The sequence below is a fragment of the Vitis riparia genome, chromosome 6, assembly GCF_004353265.1.
Source record: "Vitis riparia cultivar Riparia Gloire de Montpellier isolate 1030 chromosome 6, EGFV_Vit.rip_1.0, whole genome shotgun sequence".
Lineage (NCBI taxonomy): Eukaryota > Viridiplantae > Streptophyta > Magnoliopsida > Vitales > Vitaceae > Vitis > Vitis riparia.
The window spans coordinates 19,764,773-19,785,479 of record NC_048436.1 but is presented as its reverse complement, the minus strand read 5'-3'; the positions used below and the strand labels follow the sequence as shown (position 1 = coordinate 19,785,479).

The 20,707-nt window shown below is 34.4% G+C and overlaps 1 protein-coding gene across 1 annotated transcript; it reads left to right on the top strand.

Moving 5' to 3' along the window:
* Positions 1-15,588: 15,588 nt before the first annotated feature.
* LOC117916187 (E3 ubiquitin-protein ligase WAV3-like) lies at positions 15,589-20,620 on the top strand. Its single transcript, XM_034832092.1, has 2 exons — positions 15,589-16,405; positions 18,251-20,620. Exons 1-2 carry the CDS (start codon positions 16,160-16,162, stop codon positions 20,192-20,194), a joined length of 2,190 nt encoding a protein of 729 aa, XP_034687983.1. The 5' UTR covers positions 15,589-16,159; the 3' UTR covers positions 20,195-20,620.
* Positions 20,621-20,707: the final 87 nt, after the last annotated feature.

Here is a 20,707-nt window from a genome sequence, read left to right as displayed (position 1 = left end):
AATTCAAATTCTTTGAATATATTTAATTTTATAATTTTAAGAGTGCAATTCCAAATTTTTAGTGGAGTAATTTTGGAATTAATAATTTTGATTTTTTAATTAAGTTGTTAATTAATTGTCAAAATTATTGGAGCTTAAAATTATAATGTCCATAGATCCATGGTGCTTTAGAGGATTTGGAATTTTAAGATCCTTTTGGTGGAGTTCAAATTTATCAGCCTAATCGCAAGGTACAATTCTAAATTACCTATATTTGTTATTTCATTAAATTAATACAAGTATTGATCATTGAGAAAAAAAATTTGAGAAAGTTTTTCTGGCTTCCATTTTTCTTTTATTTATCTGGTTTCAAAACCAACACATTCAATAGTAAAAGCTTAAAAATCTTGTGTAAACCCAAATTTCATCTCTATTCAACTATTAGATAATTCAAAATAGAATAAAATAACAAAAGATAAGATATAGATCAACTCTGGGATATGGAAATTAGGTTGATTTCGTTAAACTATGCATTTATGATTTCCCTAAAACTAATTAAATTATATACCATTTGTTTTGCCTAAAGGTTTGACTTTATATTCACTTGATTTCTATGTCATAATCATTATGTAAGAGAGATGATGGAGTGGTTCAAAGTTGGATTTTGGAACCCCTAATCCCGAATAAAATTAATATTAATAATTATTTTTTAATTTAAATAGGTTTATTTTAAGAAATTTTTATTCATATTTTATTCCAATTTATTTAAATTAGGTCATTTTTTTTTTTTACCTTTATCAAATAATTAAAACCAATTGAACACATTAGATTTGATCTTATAGGATAACAACTCGAAATACTATAAAATTATGGTAACTTTATCTCTAATTTTCTTCGTCAGGTTATCATATATGTATTTAGGCTTTAATATTTTAGTTACAAAGGAGATTTATGTTGAATAAAAAGTAGATGATAGACTTAGAGGGTGTTTATTTTTTTTAACTTTTTACGATTTATTTTCAAACTTTAAGTTGTTTGTTTTTCTATTTTTTAATGACTTATTATAAACTTTTTACTAAATAGAAAATGCCAAAATATTTAGTTTTTTCTAAATAAAAAATGTAATATGTTAGTTTTTTTTACTTTTTAATATTTAAATAGAAATAAAATATTATAAAAATAAACAATTTAACACTCAACGCTATTAAGTATTAAATTTTTATTTAGAATTTAAAAAATAAAAAATAAACAAATATCACATTACTTCTAGTTGAGTCTAAAGGCATTTTTATAGTCTTTAAGCTCCGTGGTTGAATGTCAAGGTGCAAACACTTTTCAAAATTGTCCAGCTTTTCATGACTTCTTTAATATGTTTCCAACCTTTAAGTCACATTTATGCCATTTAATCAAAGACTTGTACTTTTGTCAAGTTAGGTTACTAGGTACACCTATTCCCTCTAGGTGGTATGGGATAGTAGGAGCAGGGTAGTGTTATGGGATAGTTAGTTTTTTATCCTTTCAAGAGAAATTGAAATGAAATTAAAGTTTGACTATTACAACAAGAAACATATATAAATTGTCTAAATATTTTTATAAGAGTATGGATCATAGAAGAAAAGAAATAATAGTTTAGACCTTATTTGTAACTATTTTTTAAAATAATTCTGAAAAAATAGTTTTTAAGAACAGTTTTTAAAAACTGTTTTATGATATTTTGTAGAATAAAAGTCTATTTAGGAACCTAAAATTATTTTAAACCTATTTTTAATATTTTTAAATATGTTTTAAAAATCATTTTTATGTCCATAACTTTATTTTTAATCGTTATATATGTTTGTATAATTATTCTTTAAAACAATTTTCAAAAAACAAATGAAAATAACTAAAAAAAGTTCTCTGAAAACATCCTGATTTTTGTTTTCTGATAATAGAAAACATAAAGAAATCATAAAACAGTTTCTGATTGTCAAATGTGTTTTTTAGTTTTTTATTCTAAAAAATATAAAATTGTTCTTGAAAACAGTCGTCAAATAAGACCTTATTATCTTGAGTTTTTTTGTTCTCACCTATGAATTTTGATTTTCTCAAAATCCTTATGGGTTTCGATGGTGTATGTGTTAACTAAACTTTTATAAACTTTATGCGGAAATCATTATTTACAGAGCCAACCAATTTTGGATCATGAAACATATTTTTTTTTCGTTTTTTTATTACTGTTTGATCTTATGGACAACTAAAATATATATAATGTGATGCATATGAATGATGTAGCAACACACATTTTCAATGTTTCATGATTTCAATCATGTCTATTGCATGATTTTATGAAAATTGCAAAAATATGATTAATAATTTAAATATGTGATTATGAAAATCTCAATAAATAATTTTTCTAGTATGTATGTTTATTTACTTATTTGTTTGAATATGATTATTTGTGTGTGTGTGTGTGTGTGTTGTTCAACTTATGAAACAAGTGTTGATAAACCCAACGGAGGATCATTACCATGTTTGATTATATGACAATAGTTTAATAATAAAATGTTAATGAAGTTTTTATCCAACGGTATTAAACTTCTTTACGTTTCAATACTTTAATTTTAATAATTATGTCATATCTATATGATTCATGAATTATTATAATTCAACCCAACGGAGGGATTATAATAATATACTTTTGAATTATGTGATTGTAGTTTAGTTCAACGAAAGAACTATGATATGATCTCTTATTTTTATGATTAATGTGATATCTAACTTAATTTTGTTGTAGTTAGATTATTGTAAAGTGTGGTTGTAGACCCTCCATTTTGTCTCTTTAGTATATGTCTTTAAGTTCACTTTCAGTGCTCCATAGTAGTTCTTGGTGGCCCATTACTACTCATGTAGCTTATCTTTTTTGAGCCACTTTGGAGACTTTGGTTGAGGGGTTTATCTGGCCCCACATTATGACATTGGTTGCCTTTCAAGTTTAGATTAGGTTTTACTTAGGTGCACTTTAGGTTAGACTTAGTTAGGCCCACCTAGTCTCACCCTAGGCTCGTATAGGTATACCCGACCCATTAGGCACTACCTTAGGCCTATTTAGACACCTTAGGCCCATCTAGGTTTACTGAGGCCCACTTAGGTACACTTGGCCCATTAGACACCACCTTAGGCCCACTTAGGCACCTTAGGCCCATTAAGGTACACTTGGCTCATTAGGCACCACCTTAGGCTCACTTAGGCACACTTGGCCCATTAGACACAACCTTAAGCCAATTTAGGTACACTTGGCTCATTAGGCATCATCTTCGGCCCACTTAAGCACACTTGGCCCATTATGCACCACCTTAGGCCCACTTAGGCACCCTAGGCTCATTTAGGTACACTTAGCCCATTAGGCACCACCTTAGGCTCACTTAGGCACCTTAAGCCCATTTAGGTACACTTGACCCATTAGACACCTTAGGTCCATCTAGGTTCACTTATGCCCACTTAGGCACACTTGGCCCATTAGACATTCTTAACATGATTTGTATAGTTGCATGACTCATTTATCTCATTTACTTATTTATTTATTTTTTATTTTATTATTATTATCAATCACTTTTAGTTAATCATTTGTTATATTTTATTTATTTATTTTTATTGTTATCAATCATTTTTATTTATTTAGTTATTTTGTTATTTTTTTATTATTTTGTTCATTATCTTGTTATTTATTCATTTATCTATTATTATTTTATCATTCTCCGATTTATTTATTATTTTATTTATTTATTCATTAATTTAATTTAATAATTTGATGTTTTTATAGGAAAATCTTCCAACCGGAGGAAAAAGAATTTTGGAATTGGTAAGACTTTGAAAATGAAAGGAACTCTTCTAGAGAGCTAAAATAGGGATGAAGGAGTTTTTGGAAAAGATGGGACTCTTAGGTGATATGCTTTGATTGGATTTGTTTGAAATTTAAAATGGATTTTTCTGGTGGATGAGAATTCAGAGAAAGGAGGAATCCTCGGGTGGAATGGTTGCCAATTGCTATAAAAAGCATGGGTTGGTGGTTTTGAAGGATTTTTTTTTAGGTAGAGAGGGTTTTCATAGATGAAGAGAAATAAAGAAAAAAAAAAGGTCAAAAGGGACTTTCAGCACGACAAAGAAGGAAGGCAACTCTAGGTATGTTTGCTATAGGTTTCTGTTCATTTTCATGATCTTTGTTCTTCATCTTCTCTTTTTATTACTGGTATATCATTTGTTTGTATGGTTGAGAATAACCATGGCTACATCGTTGAGTATTGTTGATTATCGATTTGAATGCATGTTTTATTTCTATTGATATCCTCCATTGTTCTCTTCCCCTTTTCCGTTGAGTGATGAGTGTCATTTGCTGCTTTAATGTTTGGAAATCATGTTTTAGTGCTTGTTTGAAATCTAAGTCCCTCATTTGCACTTAAGTCTGTTGATTGCAACATGGGATGTGACTTAATTTAATGATTCTTTACTTTGTTTGATGATCTACTTCGGATTATTTAGCATTCTACACCTAGTCCTCCCATCCCCGGAGATAGTGTTAGATTATGCCTATTACTTGTCTATTAGTTTTGGGTGGCATGTTTGTTTGCTTTAGCTGTTGTTAATATTTAAGAAAGCATGACGTGTGGGTATAAGACATTCCTTCATCAATGAAGTCTCCAACAGGGGACATTCTAGGCAATAATCAAAGAAAACTACGAGTATGTTGTTATGGTTATTCATTGAAACAGAGGAAAGTTGAATATTTAATGCCCGAGAGCACTATAGTTCTGATTCGGACCATATGTCACTAGAGGTTTTCAATTGCTTAAGTAATATGGGAAACACAATTTGGTGATTTTGCTAATGGAAATTCAAGATTTGGAATGCAGATGCTTGTTTTCCACGTCACACTAGCAGTTCTTACTGCACTTAAATTTGGAGTAACAGGGATTGTTGTAGTGGTGTGCATGTGTGGCTACGTTGCTGCTTTTGCATGGTCTGGGTATATTACATCTTAGCCTCAAGTTCATCCACGTGGTACCGGCCTCCAATCATAGAATTCTTATTTGGTGACACCCATGGTCTCTAAGTGATATTGTTATTGGAAAGAGAACATGAACAACACCCTAATTCCAATCTAAAATCAGAGATTCCATTATGCGCACATAGCATGCCCACACTCAGGAGTTTGAGCAACCTAAGCTATTTGTGTGGACTGTCGGTGATAAAAAAAAAAAAAAAAAAAAATTGTGAACTCGTTGATGTGGAGTTCATGTATGTTGCGAAATGAACAAAAAGAAATGGTGCATTTATGCAGGTCATTAACACTTTCAGATGCCCCTAAGAAAATTAAATTGATGGGACTGTACTCCATAGTATTAGCAGTTTGATGTCTTTTTTTTCTCTATGTTTTTTGTGAAAGTCCATGCATAAAAGGGTTAACCAATTTGCATATGGGCAGACATGCTATCATCTTTCATGCAATCAGCAATGCTATAGGGGACAAAGTGCATTTGGAATTCAATTTCAGCACACAACTCAAAAGGAATTTACAACTCTATCGCCACTATGAATGGACTCCACTAGCAGCTGCATAAAGGATTGAAAACGGGGTGGTTTGCGTCCTCTTTGAAGCCACGTTATAGCATGCAACATGCGTAATATAGAATCAGCCAACCTCTACAAACAATCTTACCGACACGCACCATTCACTCATTCTCAAGGGCAGGCACACCATCCTTCTCTTTCTTTGTTTTGTTAAACGATTCTAGTTTCCTTCAAATTTCATCCTTAAAGAGTTTCTAGATTCATCAAAAATTCAAATTTCAAGAAACCTCTTACTGCCAATTTTCATTCAACCATTGACCGTCTAAATTTAAAATTTGTTTCAGCAACTTTAGAATATTTTAAAAAAAAATTCAAAATTTTTATGATTTTCCTCACTTCTTGAAATTGAATTTAAAGTTCCATTTGAGTTAGAAATCCATTCTAGAATAGAAGATATAAATGAGTCTTTAGGAGGGCTCCGTTTTCACCCAGTTCTAGATACTCGAGATATTTTTGAAAAAATAAGTACCAAAAAACTTTTTAAATTTAATTCAATATTTTTCCTCAATTTTAGGCTTCTTTAAATTTATCTTAAATACATAAAATATTAAAAAAATATATATATATGCCTTTTGGAGGGAGATATGATTTTTCAAATTCGTTTCTACTGTGCATGCTAGATTCTGGACATCTAATTAGCTTGAGTGTTTTAAAAATATTTTTGAGTACTATCAACCCTGGATTCATTTTTTATGTGATATAGACACTTTCAACTATGTGTGTGATTTTTTGTATGATTTTATGTGATCATTTATTATTTTTAAAAAATTCATTTATGCATGTCACTTTTTCTTATCTAATCTGGACTTTGTAGAACCCTTAGATGTCTTTGCTATAATCTGCTCTTTGAATGAGTGTTTGTATTTCAGTATGTTGATCTAGATGTGTAGGATTTGTTTTCTAAAATTTTTCGTAATTAAATTCCACTCTAAGCCATTTTTTTAGAAATTGTTTTATGATGCTTCCTTTTTCTAACTGCATGCTGATGGTTTTATACTTTACTTGAAATTATTATTATTATTGGAGTCATTTGATTTATCTTAGCTCAATTTTGGCTTTGGCATTGTATATTAGACATAATGGATATGTTATATAATTTATGCTTGTGCTAACCACTCTAGCATTTTTGGAGAAATCTTATAAACTATGCATGTTATCCAGGTATGCTCTCTATCCATGTATGATTCCATCCTTGAGTGCTTAGATGTATGTTAGATTTGCTTGGATAAAATGCATGTTGTGTACTATATTTCTATACTAACTTTGATGTCTTATGATAGCACTTGAAAGGTAGTCCAGGTACGCATCCTAAATTTCCTTTGTGATTGTGATTTGATTTCTTTTTTGGCATGCTAGTTTTGAAATCACTTTAGCCTACCTAGGTATCTACAATCAACCAATTAATTGTCTCATTTCCCTTGACTTAACCAGTAGAGACCTCTTTAAGGCTTAGAAGGGTGCTACCACTTTGAGGTACCTTCCTAATAAGTAACCTAATCCTTAGACCTAGATTTGGGTTTTCAAAGACATGTTTGTCCAAAACTATAGAGTCACTTATTTAGGGTTTTCTTTCTTATTTTATTTTCCCTTTTAAATTAAAATAAAATAAGTGGCAACTCCAACTTTTCTAAAACTATTTTTTCATCAATAAAAATGAGTTTCGTCGATTGAGTGAGGACGCACGTGAAAAATGCAGGTCCACAGTGGTGTTAAATATTGTCATGATATAAAATAATTTTCCTTTTGAATTAAATTTTATTTTGCAGCAATGAATTCTACTGCTATTACAAGTTATTTGTCTGATATTGAACAATTAAGTGGGACAAATTTTAAAAAATGGAAGGAACAAATTGGAATTGTTTTTGGTTGCATGGATTCGGATTATTCCTTAAGAGAGCCTACACCCACAAAGCCTACTTATGAAAGTACTAATGAACAAAAGGCTTTATATGAAAAGTGTGAGCTCTCTAATAGCACGAGTCTAATGATTATGAAAGGTTCAATCACTCCTGCAATTCGTGGAGCAATCCCGGATTCAGATAATGCAATGAGTTATATTAAATCAGTTGAAAAACAATTCTTAGGAACTTCCAAGTCCTTGGCAAGTACTCTTATGATCGAAATGATAACAATGAAATATGATAGTCATAATGGTGTACGTGAGCACATCATGAAGATGAGTGACATGGCTTCTCAATTGAAAGGAATGGACATAGCAATTTCTGAAGGCTTTCCTGTTCACTTCATAATGACTTCCCTTCCTTCACAATTTGGTCATTTCAAAATTAATTATAATACTCAGAAGGATAAGTGGAAAATGAGTGAACTAATTGTCATGTGTGTTCAAGAAGAAGAGAGGCTTAAAGTGGAAAAGCCTAATATGACTCACTTCACTATTGGTCCAAATAAAAAAAAATCCTTCAAGAAAGGTAAAGGTAAGAAAAAGAAGCAAGGTAATGATGTATCTCACAATGGGCAAAATGACGAAAATAAGATACAATGTCATTTTTTCCATAAGAAATGTCACAAAAGAAGATATTGTTCTGGCTTAAGGCTTGGTTGGAAAAAAGAAAAAAAAAAAAAAAGGTAAAACTCAATGCTTAGTGTCTTATGAATCTTATTTAGTTGATATAAGACCAAACTCTTGGTGGATTGACACTAGTGCAAGCATTCACATAACGAATTCATTGCAGGGACACCTTACAAGCAAAAGACTAAGTAAATGAGAGAAAACCATTACTTTGGGAAATGGAACAGAAATGGAAATTGAGGCTATTGGCACTCTTCGTTTAATTTTGGATACTGTTTTCATTATGGATTTAGTAGATACAATTTATGTTCATGTTTTTACTAGAAACGTAATTTCAGTTCCAAGACTTGATTTTTATAGTTATGAATTAAAGTTTGGAAATAATGGAGTTTCCTTGTTCTATAATTCTTGTTTGGTTGGCTCTGGCACGTTACATGGTAATCTTTATTCATTGAATTTAGATTGCAAATATTCATAGTCTCTTTTATCTTATCATGTGTATGAATTCTCTAAAAAACGAAATCAAGTGAATGAAAATTCATCCATATTGTGGCATAAGCAATTAGGTCACATTTCAAGAGAAATGATGAAACGTCTTATTAAAGATGAAATTTTGACTTCATTTGATTTTTCTGATTTTACTAGTTGTGTTGAATGCATAAAGGAAAAATACACTATAGTTAAGAAAAATGGTGCCTCAAGGGCTACTGAATTGTTAGAATGTATTCATTCTGACATTCGGGGACCTTATTCAATTCCAACTATCAATGGACATAAGTACTTTATTAGTTTTATTGATGGTTTTTCAAAGTATTCTTATGTGTATATTATTCGTAAAAAATCTAAAGCATTAGATGTTTTTAAGATTTATAAAGCTAAGGTTGAAAATCAACTCAATCGGCGAATTAAAATTGTAAGATCTGATAGAGGTGGTGAATATTATGGTAGGTCAAACTTTTATAAACTTTATGTGAAAATAATTATTTAAAAAATAATTTTGGATGCATAAAACAAAATAAACATAAGTATTAAAATAATAATCATATTATTATCTTGATCCATGATACCAATAACATTTTTGAAGTGAGATTTAGTCACCTTATGAATTGTATTGTCAAGGTCTTCAACTCACTACTCTCATATAGTGGATGGGTCACTTGTGCGGTATGCGTTATTAAAAATAAAACACCAAAAGAACATAAGAATGAGAGTGTAACTTGAGACCTTAACTTATAAAAAGTTGTACATCTCTTAGTCTTTAATGGATAATGGCGGGTTATTTACTTGAATGCATCTTTATAATTGCATAGGTTATATTTTTCCATTTTTCTCCAATACTCATAAACATAATGTAAAAAATAAATTTCATAATGATGGGGTTACAAAAGTTGTAACACCACATTCATATAAATTAAATTTTCTAACTTCTCATTTATAATTTGAATCTTCCATACATAAGACTCTTGGATGTCCAATCAATTGATTCACCTACCTATCAATTGATACCCTTAAATAATATTTACACAAATATAATTATATATGGCCACACATTATAAGAAAAAAGTTAACAAATTCAAGGGAAGCACTTGGAACAATGTATATATTCATGACTTGGGCTAATCAATGAATCATATATGCCAATCAAACCCAATTATGGCCCAACCAACACTTATAAAACATCCCACCTACAATCATTTACATCCGGATACAATCCCTACATTAGGTGTGCCTGTAAATCATTGATGGCAAACAAATGCAATAAACTATCTATTTGAATATTCTTCCATCTTCATGTTACCTTTTTACTTAAAATTACAAAAATATATAAAATGTCACTAGGATGTAGGGGTGTAACTAGAACGGGTTGATCAAACTCAACCCAATGTTTTGTCGAATGGAATAAATATTTTCAATACTTGTGATGAGTTTGAGTTCAATTGCTTCAGCACAAACTCAATTTGGATTGACTCCGACGAAAGTTCAAACAACCTAAACCAATTTCAAATCTATAATATTTATTATCTTATATAATAATATTTATTTTCTTATTAGATTTTTAATAAAAATATCAACTTATAATATATTATATTCTTTTTTCTTTTTTTTTAGAAAGATATATAAATTAATTTTTACTTTTTTGTTGCTATTTTGAAATTTTATTTTAATTATTATTTAATTTTTGATATAAATAAATAAAGAAGTTTTTGAAAAAAACACTATGGATTGATTTTGAATAATTCAACTCAACCAATCTAACTAACTCAAATTGAATCACCCGAGGTTAACCTAACTAATATGAATTCAACTTGAGTATAGGAAAATGAGATTGGGTTAGGTTTGTGTTGAATACCTTGGATTAGAAGTTGATTGAATTGAGATTGGGTTAATTATTTATTAATTTGGGTTATGTTTGAGTTTTAGTCATCAACCCGACTAATCCGTCCAAGTTGCAACCCTACTAGGATGTTTGGTGACAAAAATAAAAATTACTTTCTACTTTTGTATATGAAGAATAAAAACGACATAAAATATGTTTGCATGGATTGTATTTTCGGAAACTATTTTTGACAATCATTCTTGAAAAAATTAGTAATTTAAAAAAATATTTTCACGTTTGAACAAATTCAACTAAACAAAATAGTCATTTTCATTTTCGAAAAGAAAAATCTCCCAAAAGAACTAATTCTATTTTCTCCTCAAAAATATTCTCAGCCTAATCATACGGAAGAATCAAAACAGTGTTCAAGAAGGAAAGGAAATAAGAAAATCAGCCCTGATGAATTCTGGAAATTGTAACGGGAAGTATCAGTAATGGAATGAATGCTTGGGCCCAACGAATTGGGCCGACTAGGCCCACCATACTCAATAATTTTTGGACTGGGCTCGTAATGGGCTTGGACAGTGTTCTTGCAAAACAATTTACTCAACCCAGCCCAAAAGTACTGTTTGGGTTTCTGACCATTTTTGAGTACAAATTAGCAGATCTCTATTCGAGTCGAATCGACTACGATACAAATAAACTAAATTTTATATTCAAATCGACTACGATACAAATGACCTAGATTTCACCGTGCACTTTCAATGGTTCAAATGCAAAGTTCGATACGTACAGATTCGGTATCAAATCAAGAAGCGATAAAAGATTCAACAAATGCATCTAAACCACTTAGCCTTTCGGGTCAAACATAATTTTAATTCATATATTTGCCCCCATCTAAACTCTAGTGAAGTTTTGATAATGTATTTATTTGGAGCACGTCACCACCCACATCAACAGGGCGATATTTTTAACTTTTGACCCATTGGAATGGTCTCAGAGCGAACAAAATTTATAATATTTGTGGTGCTAATCACTATTTACAAATGATAAATGGCATTCTCAAAGGCGTGTTTGGAGGCCCACATGGGGTGATGGAAGAGCAAGTGGGAAATGAGGGAGGGAGGGAGGGAGAAGAGGAATGAATTTTGGGAAGCATGCTGACGAATGAGACGCCCCGCTGTCATGTCATCTCCAAAATTCAAGTACTGGTTGAGTGAAGATTGAATGGAACTTGAAGAATTCACATGTTAGGTGTTGGAAGCATTGAAAGATTCAGTGCCATTCCATGAATTCTCACAATCCAAGAAAACCAGCTAAGCCTAAGACCCCATTAACTGCCTCAACCCCATTCACAAAAAAAGACAAGATATGATCTTTGGCCACTTTTATTTTTATTTTTGTTCAAGGAGGGGCCCTGGTAAAAGGGGCAGGGCTCTATCTTTTAGATATAAAAGTGATTCCTCTCACTAGAGAACATGAACAAGGACCCAAGATAATGGCTCCTTTTCATTGAACTCCTTTTGAGACCGCAAGTGCTTCCAAGCTGCCTTAATTATAGTTAGTGGGAGAGGTATTGAGTAAAGAATCCCCATGGCTCCTTTTGTGGGGTTGGGTGCCCTCTTTTCTACCCCTAAATTTGCCAAACTTTCTGGGGCAAGTCAACACAAAAGGCAGAAAGCAGGCTTTTACAGGGGAACATCTCCTCTAATGGTGTCCCTCCCTGGGTTATTAGGGCCATGGGCCATGCCTTTGTCCACTTTTTACAACCAACCATAATGGCCACCTACCCCATTATTTGATAAGCTTCAATCTTTCGTAACTTCATCAAATCAAACCCTATCCTCTTTCTATGCTCTAACCCTAGCACCTTTTAAATAACCCACTGATTTTTTTTTCTTTTCTTTTTTTTGTGAATGTAGATACATGAATGATATATTTAAATATAGGTCTGTACATTTTGGGTGAATATTTTAAATATATATATATATATTTTTATTGGAAGTACATTTCCACTTTACAATCCCAGATCTAATGGCGAACAGCTCGAATTCAGAGAAGTTTGAGCTTCTTTCATATCAAAATCTAACTAAATTGCCCAAATTTTTTATAAGTAAGATTGAACCTAGGACAAGATGCAGGGCACCCCCCCTATGGGTGTTGGAATGCTAAAAAGGATATATGCCTTGGGAGCTCGTGTCTCGCGCCGTAGGTGTCCAAACATCAAAACAACCCATTAGACATTATTCACTGTCTCCTCTTGTTTTGTTTTTGTATAATAAATAAGTAAGCTAGATTTGCCTGATCTTGTTCTTCTTTTTGAGAGTGCATGGATAATGAAAAAAGGGAGGTCAACTTTCCACTACAATCCATTGCATTGCAAACACTAAACAGGGCCTAAATTCCCTAAATCTCTCTTGAGAAAGCAAAATGGTCAAATGGGTATTTGATTCCAGTAATGGGAAATCCAACCACAAAAGGGGCATTCCAACATCATAACCCAACATACACATGCATGCATCTACCCATCATTTATTGATAAAGGTGTCCATATGTATGTATGTAGAGATGCCCGTATTCATTCACACATATGCTTGTACAAAAAAGGTGAGCTTGTCCATGATTCTATGGTTTAAGCCTTAAGGTGATGGGTGCCCATGGGACCAAAGCATTAAGATTTTTAATTGTGTGACAAGGATTTGACACAAACACGGGGGCTTGTATGTCTAAAGGTAGGCTTGATTCTAGGACTGCCTTTAATACAACCACCACTGCGGTTGGGTCCATCATTCATCAGCCCCTCTTTGGTGGCTAAACCAGGGTTGGGTGAAAGCCATTGATGTTCATTTGACAACCCAAGACATGGAAGAAAGGAACCCTGGTCCATAGGTCATGGCCAATGAGAGGACATTATTTGGGAAAGCCCCCCAATATCAATCCATGTCCCTCAAATCATCACTATCACTTTAACTTTGCCCAACCAAAACTATGTGCTATTTTTTTTTTTTTTTGGTTTGGTGAAGTCCCACAAGGCCTCGGCATGATGGCAGAGGCGAACAACTCATACCAAAAACCATTGAATAAGATTCAAGGTGGAGTGCAAAACTGGCATCATTCACATCTGACTTCCAGTGCCTTACTTCATAATACTAGTAGGGTTCCACCTCCACCCTCCTCAGGGCTCTCATCATGGTCCAAATTGGGGCACAACCTCTCAAAATACACTAATCCCCATTTGCCTAAATCTAAAAAAACTAAAAAATAAAATGAAAAACATAGGCCTTTTTTTTTGTGGGTTTTGTCAAACTCTACCATTTTGAGTCCATAAAGTGATGAGGAAGAAGGGGATGGAGGAAAGTGGGGTTAGCGTCATGGGTGAGAGCATAGCCATAGGGTGGTTGAGAGGAACACGAAATCAGAAGTGTATGTAGTTGCAGCAACAACTAGGCCTCACATTGTTGACAATGTGCCACCACCATATGTCACCATTGCTTCCAATTGTCTCTATCTACAGCTGTCTCTGATGCTTACTTTATAATTTTGGAAAATTTAAGACGTAGATGAAATAACTAAGTACTAAATAGTAAATATTACTGCTGTCATCTTAGCTGTTACATGCATTTTCGGTACAACCCAGATATGCCGATTCACTCCATCTTATCTACTACACCACTGAAATGAATGGGATTAGCCTCTTTTTTTTTTTCTAAATAAAATATAAAATAATGTCAAATTGAAGGGTTATATAATTTTTATTTGTTAAGAGGAAAATATAAAGAATTGAAATTCAACCCATCCACTAATGTCAATTGTCAAACATGGGAGATAAGGTGGCCCACAGAAAGTAATTAGGATGATTGGAGTGCACGTGTAAAAGTAGTGTGTGCAGTCATCAGCTCACACAGAAGCCACATCATGAAGCAATCCCCACCACTTGATTCATCCTGAACAATTATTCATCATGATTACGCCACCCCATTTCTCCAACTAAGTCACCAAAACTACTCACTGCCTATTATCACTCCGAACTGACTTTCCCATGATTCCTTGAGTCACTCTCTCTCCCTAGATCTCTCATAATAATATTAAAAATATATATACTTAAATAGAAGGATTAAAAATAAAAAATAATTTTTAAAACACATTTGAAAATATAGAAAATAACTTAACGATTTTTCAGATTCCATATAAACTTTTACTAAATACTTTTGCAGACAAAACTTTTTCTCCATTTTTATGATAGTGAAATATGAGTATGACTATACTATAAATATCTAGATTCATTGTGCGTATTTGACTAGATGAGCAGAAGAAGGATGATGTGGTCATGAAAATGAAGTAGTAGTTCCGATGTCTTTAATTGGCCTATAAATCAATTGATTGTGCTTTTGAAAAGCATCATAACCCCATCTTTTATAATTTGGCCGTGTTATACAAATCAAATTGAGTGGACTCAAGCCCCCGATACAAAAATGTTGGGCCACCATTCAATGAAAATGGTTGACATGATTGAGATGAATGTATATGGTTAAATGGAGGCTGAGAAAATTTGAATTTGGGATTTTTAATTGAGAAGAGATGACAACCATTTAAAACATATAGTAGTGGCCTTTGGAGATGAGTTGAACATGTGGATGTGGATTAGGTTTTGACTGAACAAAAAGATATTACAGTTGATTCCACCTTTATTAATATTTTAGAAATAAATCAATTTTAAATTTAAATAAAAAAATTGAGACTAATATAAAAAAAAAATGAAATTAAGATACGAAACAATAGAATTTCTTATATGATATGAATGAATGAATGAGACTCGTAGATAAGACGATGCGACCCGAGTTATAGATGTGATATTTTCAATGAGAGTCGAAATTGATGGGCATGACATAGTCTTTTTTTTTTTTGGTATAAAATATAGTATGAAATATGAAATTTTCATGTGAGACGATGGGAAATTTTTTCAAAAAGGGCATGTAAAGAGATAATAAATATTAATCTCTAACTTCTTTAATGCTTCAGTTGGATTGAATTTAATTTTTGTTGTGCGGTTTCTTTCTTTGGAGAATCCCCGGTGAAGGCAATTTATGATGTTCATTTCCATTTTGTGATTCCGACCGACCAAACACCAATTGTTTCCTCTTTTCCTCTTGCAAAGGAAAGAATGGCACATATGAAATTAAACTGAAATACGAGGGCAAGGTAGGTGAATCATCACCGTCTCAACAAGTCCATGGTCCGCCCTCAATATATCAGGAGTAGAAAAAAGGGTGTTCTTTTATCTCTGAAACAGCTCTATACTCGAAGGTCAATAACTTCGTCTCTCCCTCTCTCGTGTCCATTCAAAAATCAAAACCACTACTCTTGTTCGAAGCTTTTCCCATGTACTTCTCCGTTCTGTTTGTTTCTACAGAAAGTGTTTGTTTCCTCGGAAAATATTCTCTTGCAACAAACGGGTCTTGAGCGCAATAAGCAAAAAGAAGCTCAGTACAAGCATTAGAATATCTCTTTTTGATTGGTTTTCTTTGTTTTTTTTTTTTTCCCCATTTTTGTTGAACCCTTAACTCAATCATCTCTATAAAGCCTGTAAAATGCTTTTTTTTGGGCTTGTTTGGTGATTGGGAATCTTCGAAAGCTTTTCTATAGCGTATATACCCTTTGATTTGAAGAGCTTTATGGGTCAAAACTCGAAGATCCATTAGGTTTCTGAGTCTAAACTCGGGTTTGAGCAAATGGGAAGCAAATGGAGAAAAGCCAAGCTGGCCCTTGGATTGAATCTCTGTGTGTATGTTCCGCAAACCCTAGAGGACTCGTCTCCGTCCATGGACGTTGGCAGAAGATATTCCGACGCCGTTTTGCTCTCGCCGTCGCTTTCTCCCCAGTCCCGAAGCTCCGACTGCCTTCCGGCGATGCCGACGACGCCCACGCCGTCGTCTTCCGGCCTCCGGCTGTCAAAACACGGAACTAAGTCCTCAAAGGTATATTTTTCAAGCCCTTTTGGTGTTTCCCATTGAGATGAGTAGTGGGACAAATGCAGTTTTTTGCTTGGATGGAAATATTTAACCATACTTAGATGACTGGTGGTATACTTTGATCGTGGGCTTAGATTTGTTTGGCTGATTATAATGGTATTTTGATTTCAACTTTTGCAGTTTCTAAAGAAAAATTTTATGCATATTTAGTGTCTCATCTTCTCTGAATCTCTATCATACTATAGAATATGTGATTGATTTTTTTATTTTAGGTACTCCAAAAATCTTCATCTATAATTATACCTGATATGTAAATAGTGATTAATGTCAGTGAAGTGATTTCTTGTATTCAGAATCTGGCAATACGGTTGCTAAATATGTTTTCTTTCTTTCCCATTTTTCTCTTTTTGGTATACAGTAATTATTTCTTCTATCTGTATTGTTGTATTGCGGGGTTGATAAGGTGAATGTGCGATGTATGTGAATTTTGTGAAGATGGGTATTTGTTGTGATGTTGTTTTCAACCCTCTTTGGTTTGTGGAGATAAAGTGGAGTGTAGTCCCTTTAAGGACCATGGCCCTCTGGCTCATTAGAAAAGGAAAATTACAGTGTACCTTTCCTTTTCCACCCTCCCTCGAAGGGGAAAGTGGTTTGGCCGGTCAGCATAACTGCACTATACTCCCACCACCCTCTCTCTCTCTCCTTTTGATGTTAATTTTAGAAAAGCCTGTGGACCGTTGATTCTGAGCTTTCCTGCAACAATCTTCATCATGGAGAAAAGGGGAATTGGGAAAAAATTAAAAATAAAAATCTCACACCAACTCATGATTTTCCCTTCTTTTCATGGATGGGCTTTATATATGTGTATATATTAATTCCTTTTCTTATTGTCTTGAAAGCTTCATCATTAGCTTGAGTGTTGCTTGATTACCTTTGCTTTTTTAAAAGTCTAATCTTTGACTGTTTTTAATTTCTCAATTTGTCCTCTTAAGATATTTTGACAACCTAGCATTTGACTTTTTTTTTTCCTTGGTGTAAGCTGATTTACAATGCTACCCCACCTATTTTAGTAAAACTAGGTCTAATTGAATTTTTTTCAATATGCCTATATTTTGGTATATATATAGATAGGGTGTCTGCCTTCTGTTGCATCTTTTTATGCACCACTCTCAATAATAGAGCCATGTAGAGACACAGGGATCAGTCTTATTCTTAACACATGACAGAACAGTGACTTTGAATTTCACGACCGTCTAAGCATTGAGTTTGATGTTTGATTATTTACCTCATTCTTTTTTGTAATTGGTGATCATTTTATGCTTTAAGTACAGTAATTCAGAGTTGCTGGTAAGTCATGGAGTGCCCTGTAGAGGTCAACCAGCTATCTGTTAGTTTGATGAGCTCCTTGTTTCCTCAAGACTATATAAACAACTGATTTCCATATCAATAAATTTTGAGATAAATTTATGTTGTATTTTGCTTCAAGTGAGATGAATTAATTTGTGGAAGACTTGAGATTGCTCCATTTTATTGAGTTTGATTTAAAGCAACCCTGTCACCATTCTCTCTATCCAAGGATGGATACATTTTTGTGTTTGGGCTCCCCAAGGGGTTTATCTTATTGAAACTAGAAGTGAATTCCTTTGTTTTCTAAATATCATTTGAAATGAGACAATGATTATAAGTAATTTAGGAGTTCGATTGGGTTTTATGTACATATAAATTCCTCTTACTTAGTAAATGTGAATGTTGTTTGTGGTTTTTTGGTTATGCTTTTGATGTAACATTGCAGTTCCTGAAATGCACCCCTATGCTTTGCTTTCCTCACATGCATTTCTTTCTAAATCACAGAAGACATGTGCTATATGCCTGAACACGATGAAACCAGGCCAGGGTCATGCCATTTTTACAGCAGAATGCTCACATGCTTTCCACTTCCACTGCATTACTTCTAATGTAAAACATGGAAGCCAAAGTTGCCCTGTTTGCAGAGCAAAATGGAAGGAAATCCCCTTTCAGAGTCCTGCTTCTGATCTTGCTCATGGAAGGGCAAGAATCAACCCAGTAGATTGGGGCCACGATGATGCCTGGATGACTGTTCTACGACAGCTCCCATCTCCACGCCAAGATGCCAGTCGACACATTTCATCGCTTTTCCATGCCCATGAACCAGCTGTCTTTGATGATGATGAAGTCTTGGATCAGCAGCCTGAGAGTACTGAGAGAAGTTCATCAACTCGAGATATTGATAACAATTCGATTGGAGCAATAGAGGTTAAAACATACCCAGAAGTCTCAGCTGTTCCAAGATCAACCTCTCATAATAACTTCACTGTTCTAATCCATCTCAAAGCCCCTCTTACAAGTGGAAGGCAGAATTCTGGTACAAACCAGACTAATATGCAACCAACATCTCAAAGTTGTCGTGCCCCAGTTGACCTTGTGACAGTGCTTGATGTCAGTGGCAGCATGGCAGGTACCAAACTGGCATTGCTAAAACGAGCCATGGGGTTTGTGATCCAGAGCCTTGGTCCCTGTGACCGGCTTTCAGTCATTTCGTTCTCCTCTACAGCTCGCCGACTCTTTCCCCTCCGTCGAATGACTGATACTGGACGGCAGCAGGCATTGCAAGCCGTTAATTCTCTGATTTCAAATGGTGGAACAAACATTGCTGAAGGTTTAAGGAAGGGTGCAAAGGTGATGCTTGACCGCAAGTGGAAAAACCCAGTCAGCAGTATCATACTGTTGTCTGATGGGCAGGATACATACACTGTCTGCAGTCCTGGTGGAGCCCATTCCCGAACTGATTACTCATTGCTCCTGCCATTCTCGATTCATCGCAATGGTGGCACGGGGTTCCAGATTCCTGTGCATGCATTTGGGTTTGGTACAGACCATGATGCAACCTCGATGCATGCAATCTCTGAAACCTCTGGGGGGACATTTTCCTTCATAGAAGCCGAGGGTGTGATTCAGGATGCATTTGCACAATGCATTGGAGGACTCTTGAGTGTGGTAGTGCAGGAGCTGCGAGTTGGGGTTGAGTGTGTCCACCCAAGTTTGCAGCTCAGTTCAATAAAAGCAGGAAGTTACCATACTAGTGTGACACCTGATGCAAGAACAGGCTTTATTGATGTTGGAGATTTGTATGCTGAAGAAGAGAGGGATTTTCTGGTAAACATCAATATTCCAATTAATGGATCTGGGGATGAGATGTCTTTGTTTAAGGTTAGATGTGTTTATAGAGACCCAATCACAAAAGAGTTGGTGAAGTGTGGAGAAGCAGATGAGGTGAAGATCCAGAGGCCTGAGATAGCCAGACAAGTAGTGGTGTCCATGGAAGTGGACAGGCAGCGAAATAGGCTCCGAGCAGCAGAGGCAATGGTGGAGGCAAGAGCTGCTGCTGAACGAGGTGATCTTACAAGTGCAGTTGCTGTCCTTGAGAGCTGTCGAAGGGCATTGTCAGAAACAGTTTCTGCAAGAGCTGGTGACAGGCTATGTGTTGCCCTGGGTGCTGAGTTAAAGGAGATGCAAGAAAGGATGGCAAACAGGCGCATCTATGAGGCCTCTGGAAGGGCGTACGTGCTATCGGGGTTGAGTTCACACTCATGGCAAAGAGCAACTGCACGAGGTGATTCCACTGATAGTGCAACCCTTCTGCAAGCTTACCAGACCCCATCCATGGTGGACATGTTGACCCGATCACAGACCATGTTTGTGAGTAGTGGTGCTCCATCACCTCATCCACCTATCCGACCTGCTAGATCATTTCCTGCCCGGCCGCTGCCAAGGTAAATTGATATCCTCCAAATGGCAGTGGGCCTTTTTGCTTCCTTGATTTTTATAATATTTTTTATGGTTTTGGGAAGGGTGGGGATAAATTGGAGACACAAAGAAGGGGAGAGGTTTTGGGTGTTTTTACAATGGTGGGTATATTTTCTTGTTTTGTGATGTAAATGAATAAGAACTGGTGAACGCTGGGAAGATGGGTATTGAGGGAAAAATGGTGAAAAGGAAAAGTTGGAAGCTAGGGGTTTATTATTATTACAAGTATGATTGTGGGTGGGTGATGTATATAAGGAGAAATGATGTTTTTCCTTTTTTTGGTCTTGGAGAAGAAAGAGGGGGGTATAGCCTTGTAATTGTGGGGATACTTGAGAAGGTGGATTCTTCACTTAAATATATGATATATGATATATCTGCTCTTGATTCTTTTCACAATTCCTTATCATTGCTTTATTGCTTTATTCATCTACAGCAACTAAGCTCCTTTTAATAACTTAAAAACATTGCATCTTATCAGTGAAG

Bases quoted from the DNA above. Each gene is read 5' to 3' on its own strand.
- LOC117916187 (XM_034832092.1), top strand. From the start codon at position 16,160: ATGGGAAGCAAATGGAGAAAAGCCAAGCTGGCCCTTGGATTGAATCTC. The intron at 16,406-18,250 runs GTATATTTTTCA...TCTAAATCACAG, and splicing joins ACGGAACTAAGTCCTCAAAG to AAGACATGTGCTATATGCCT.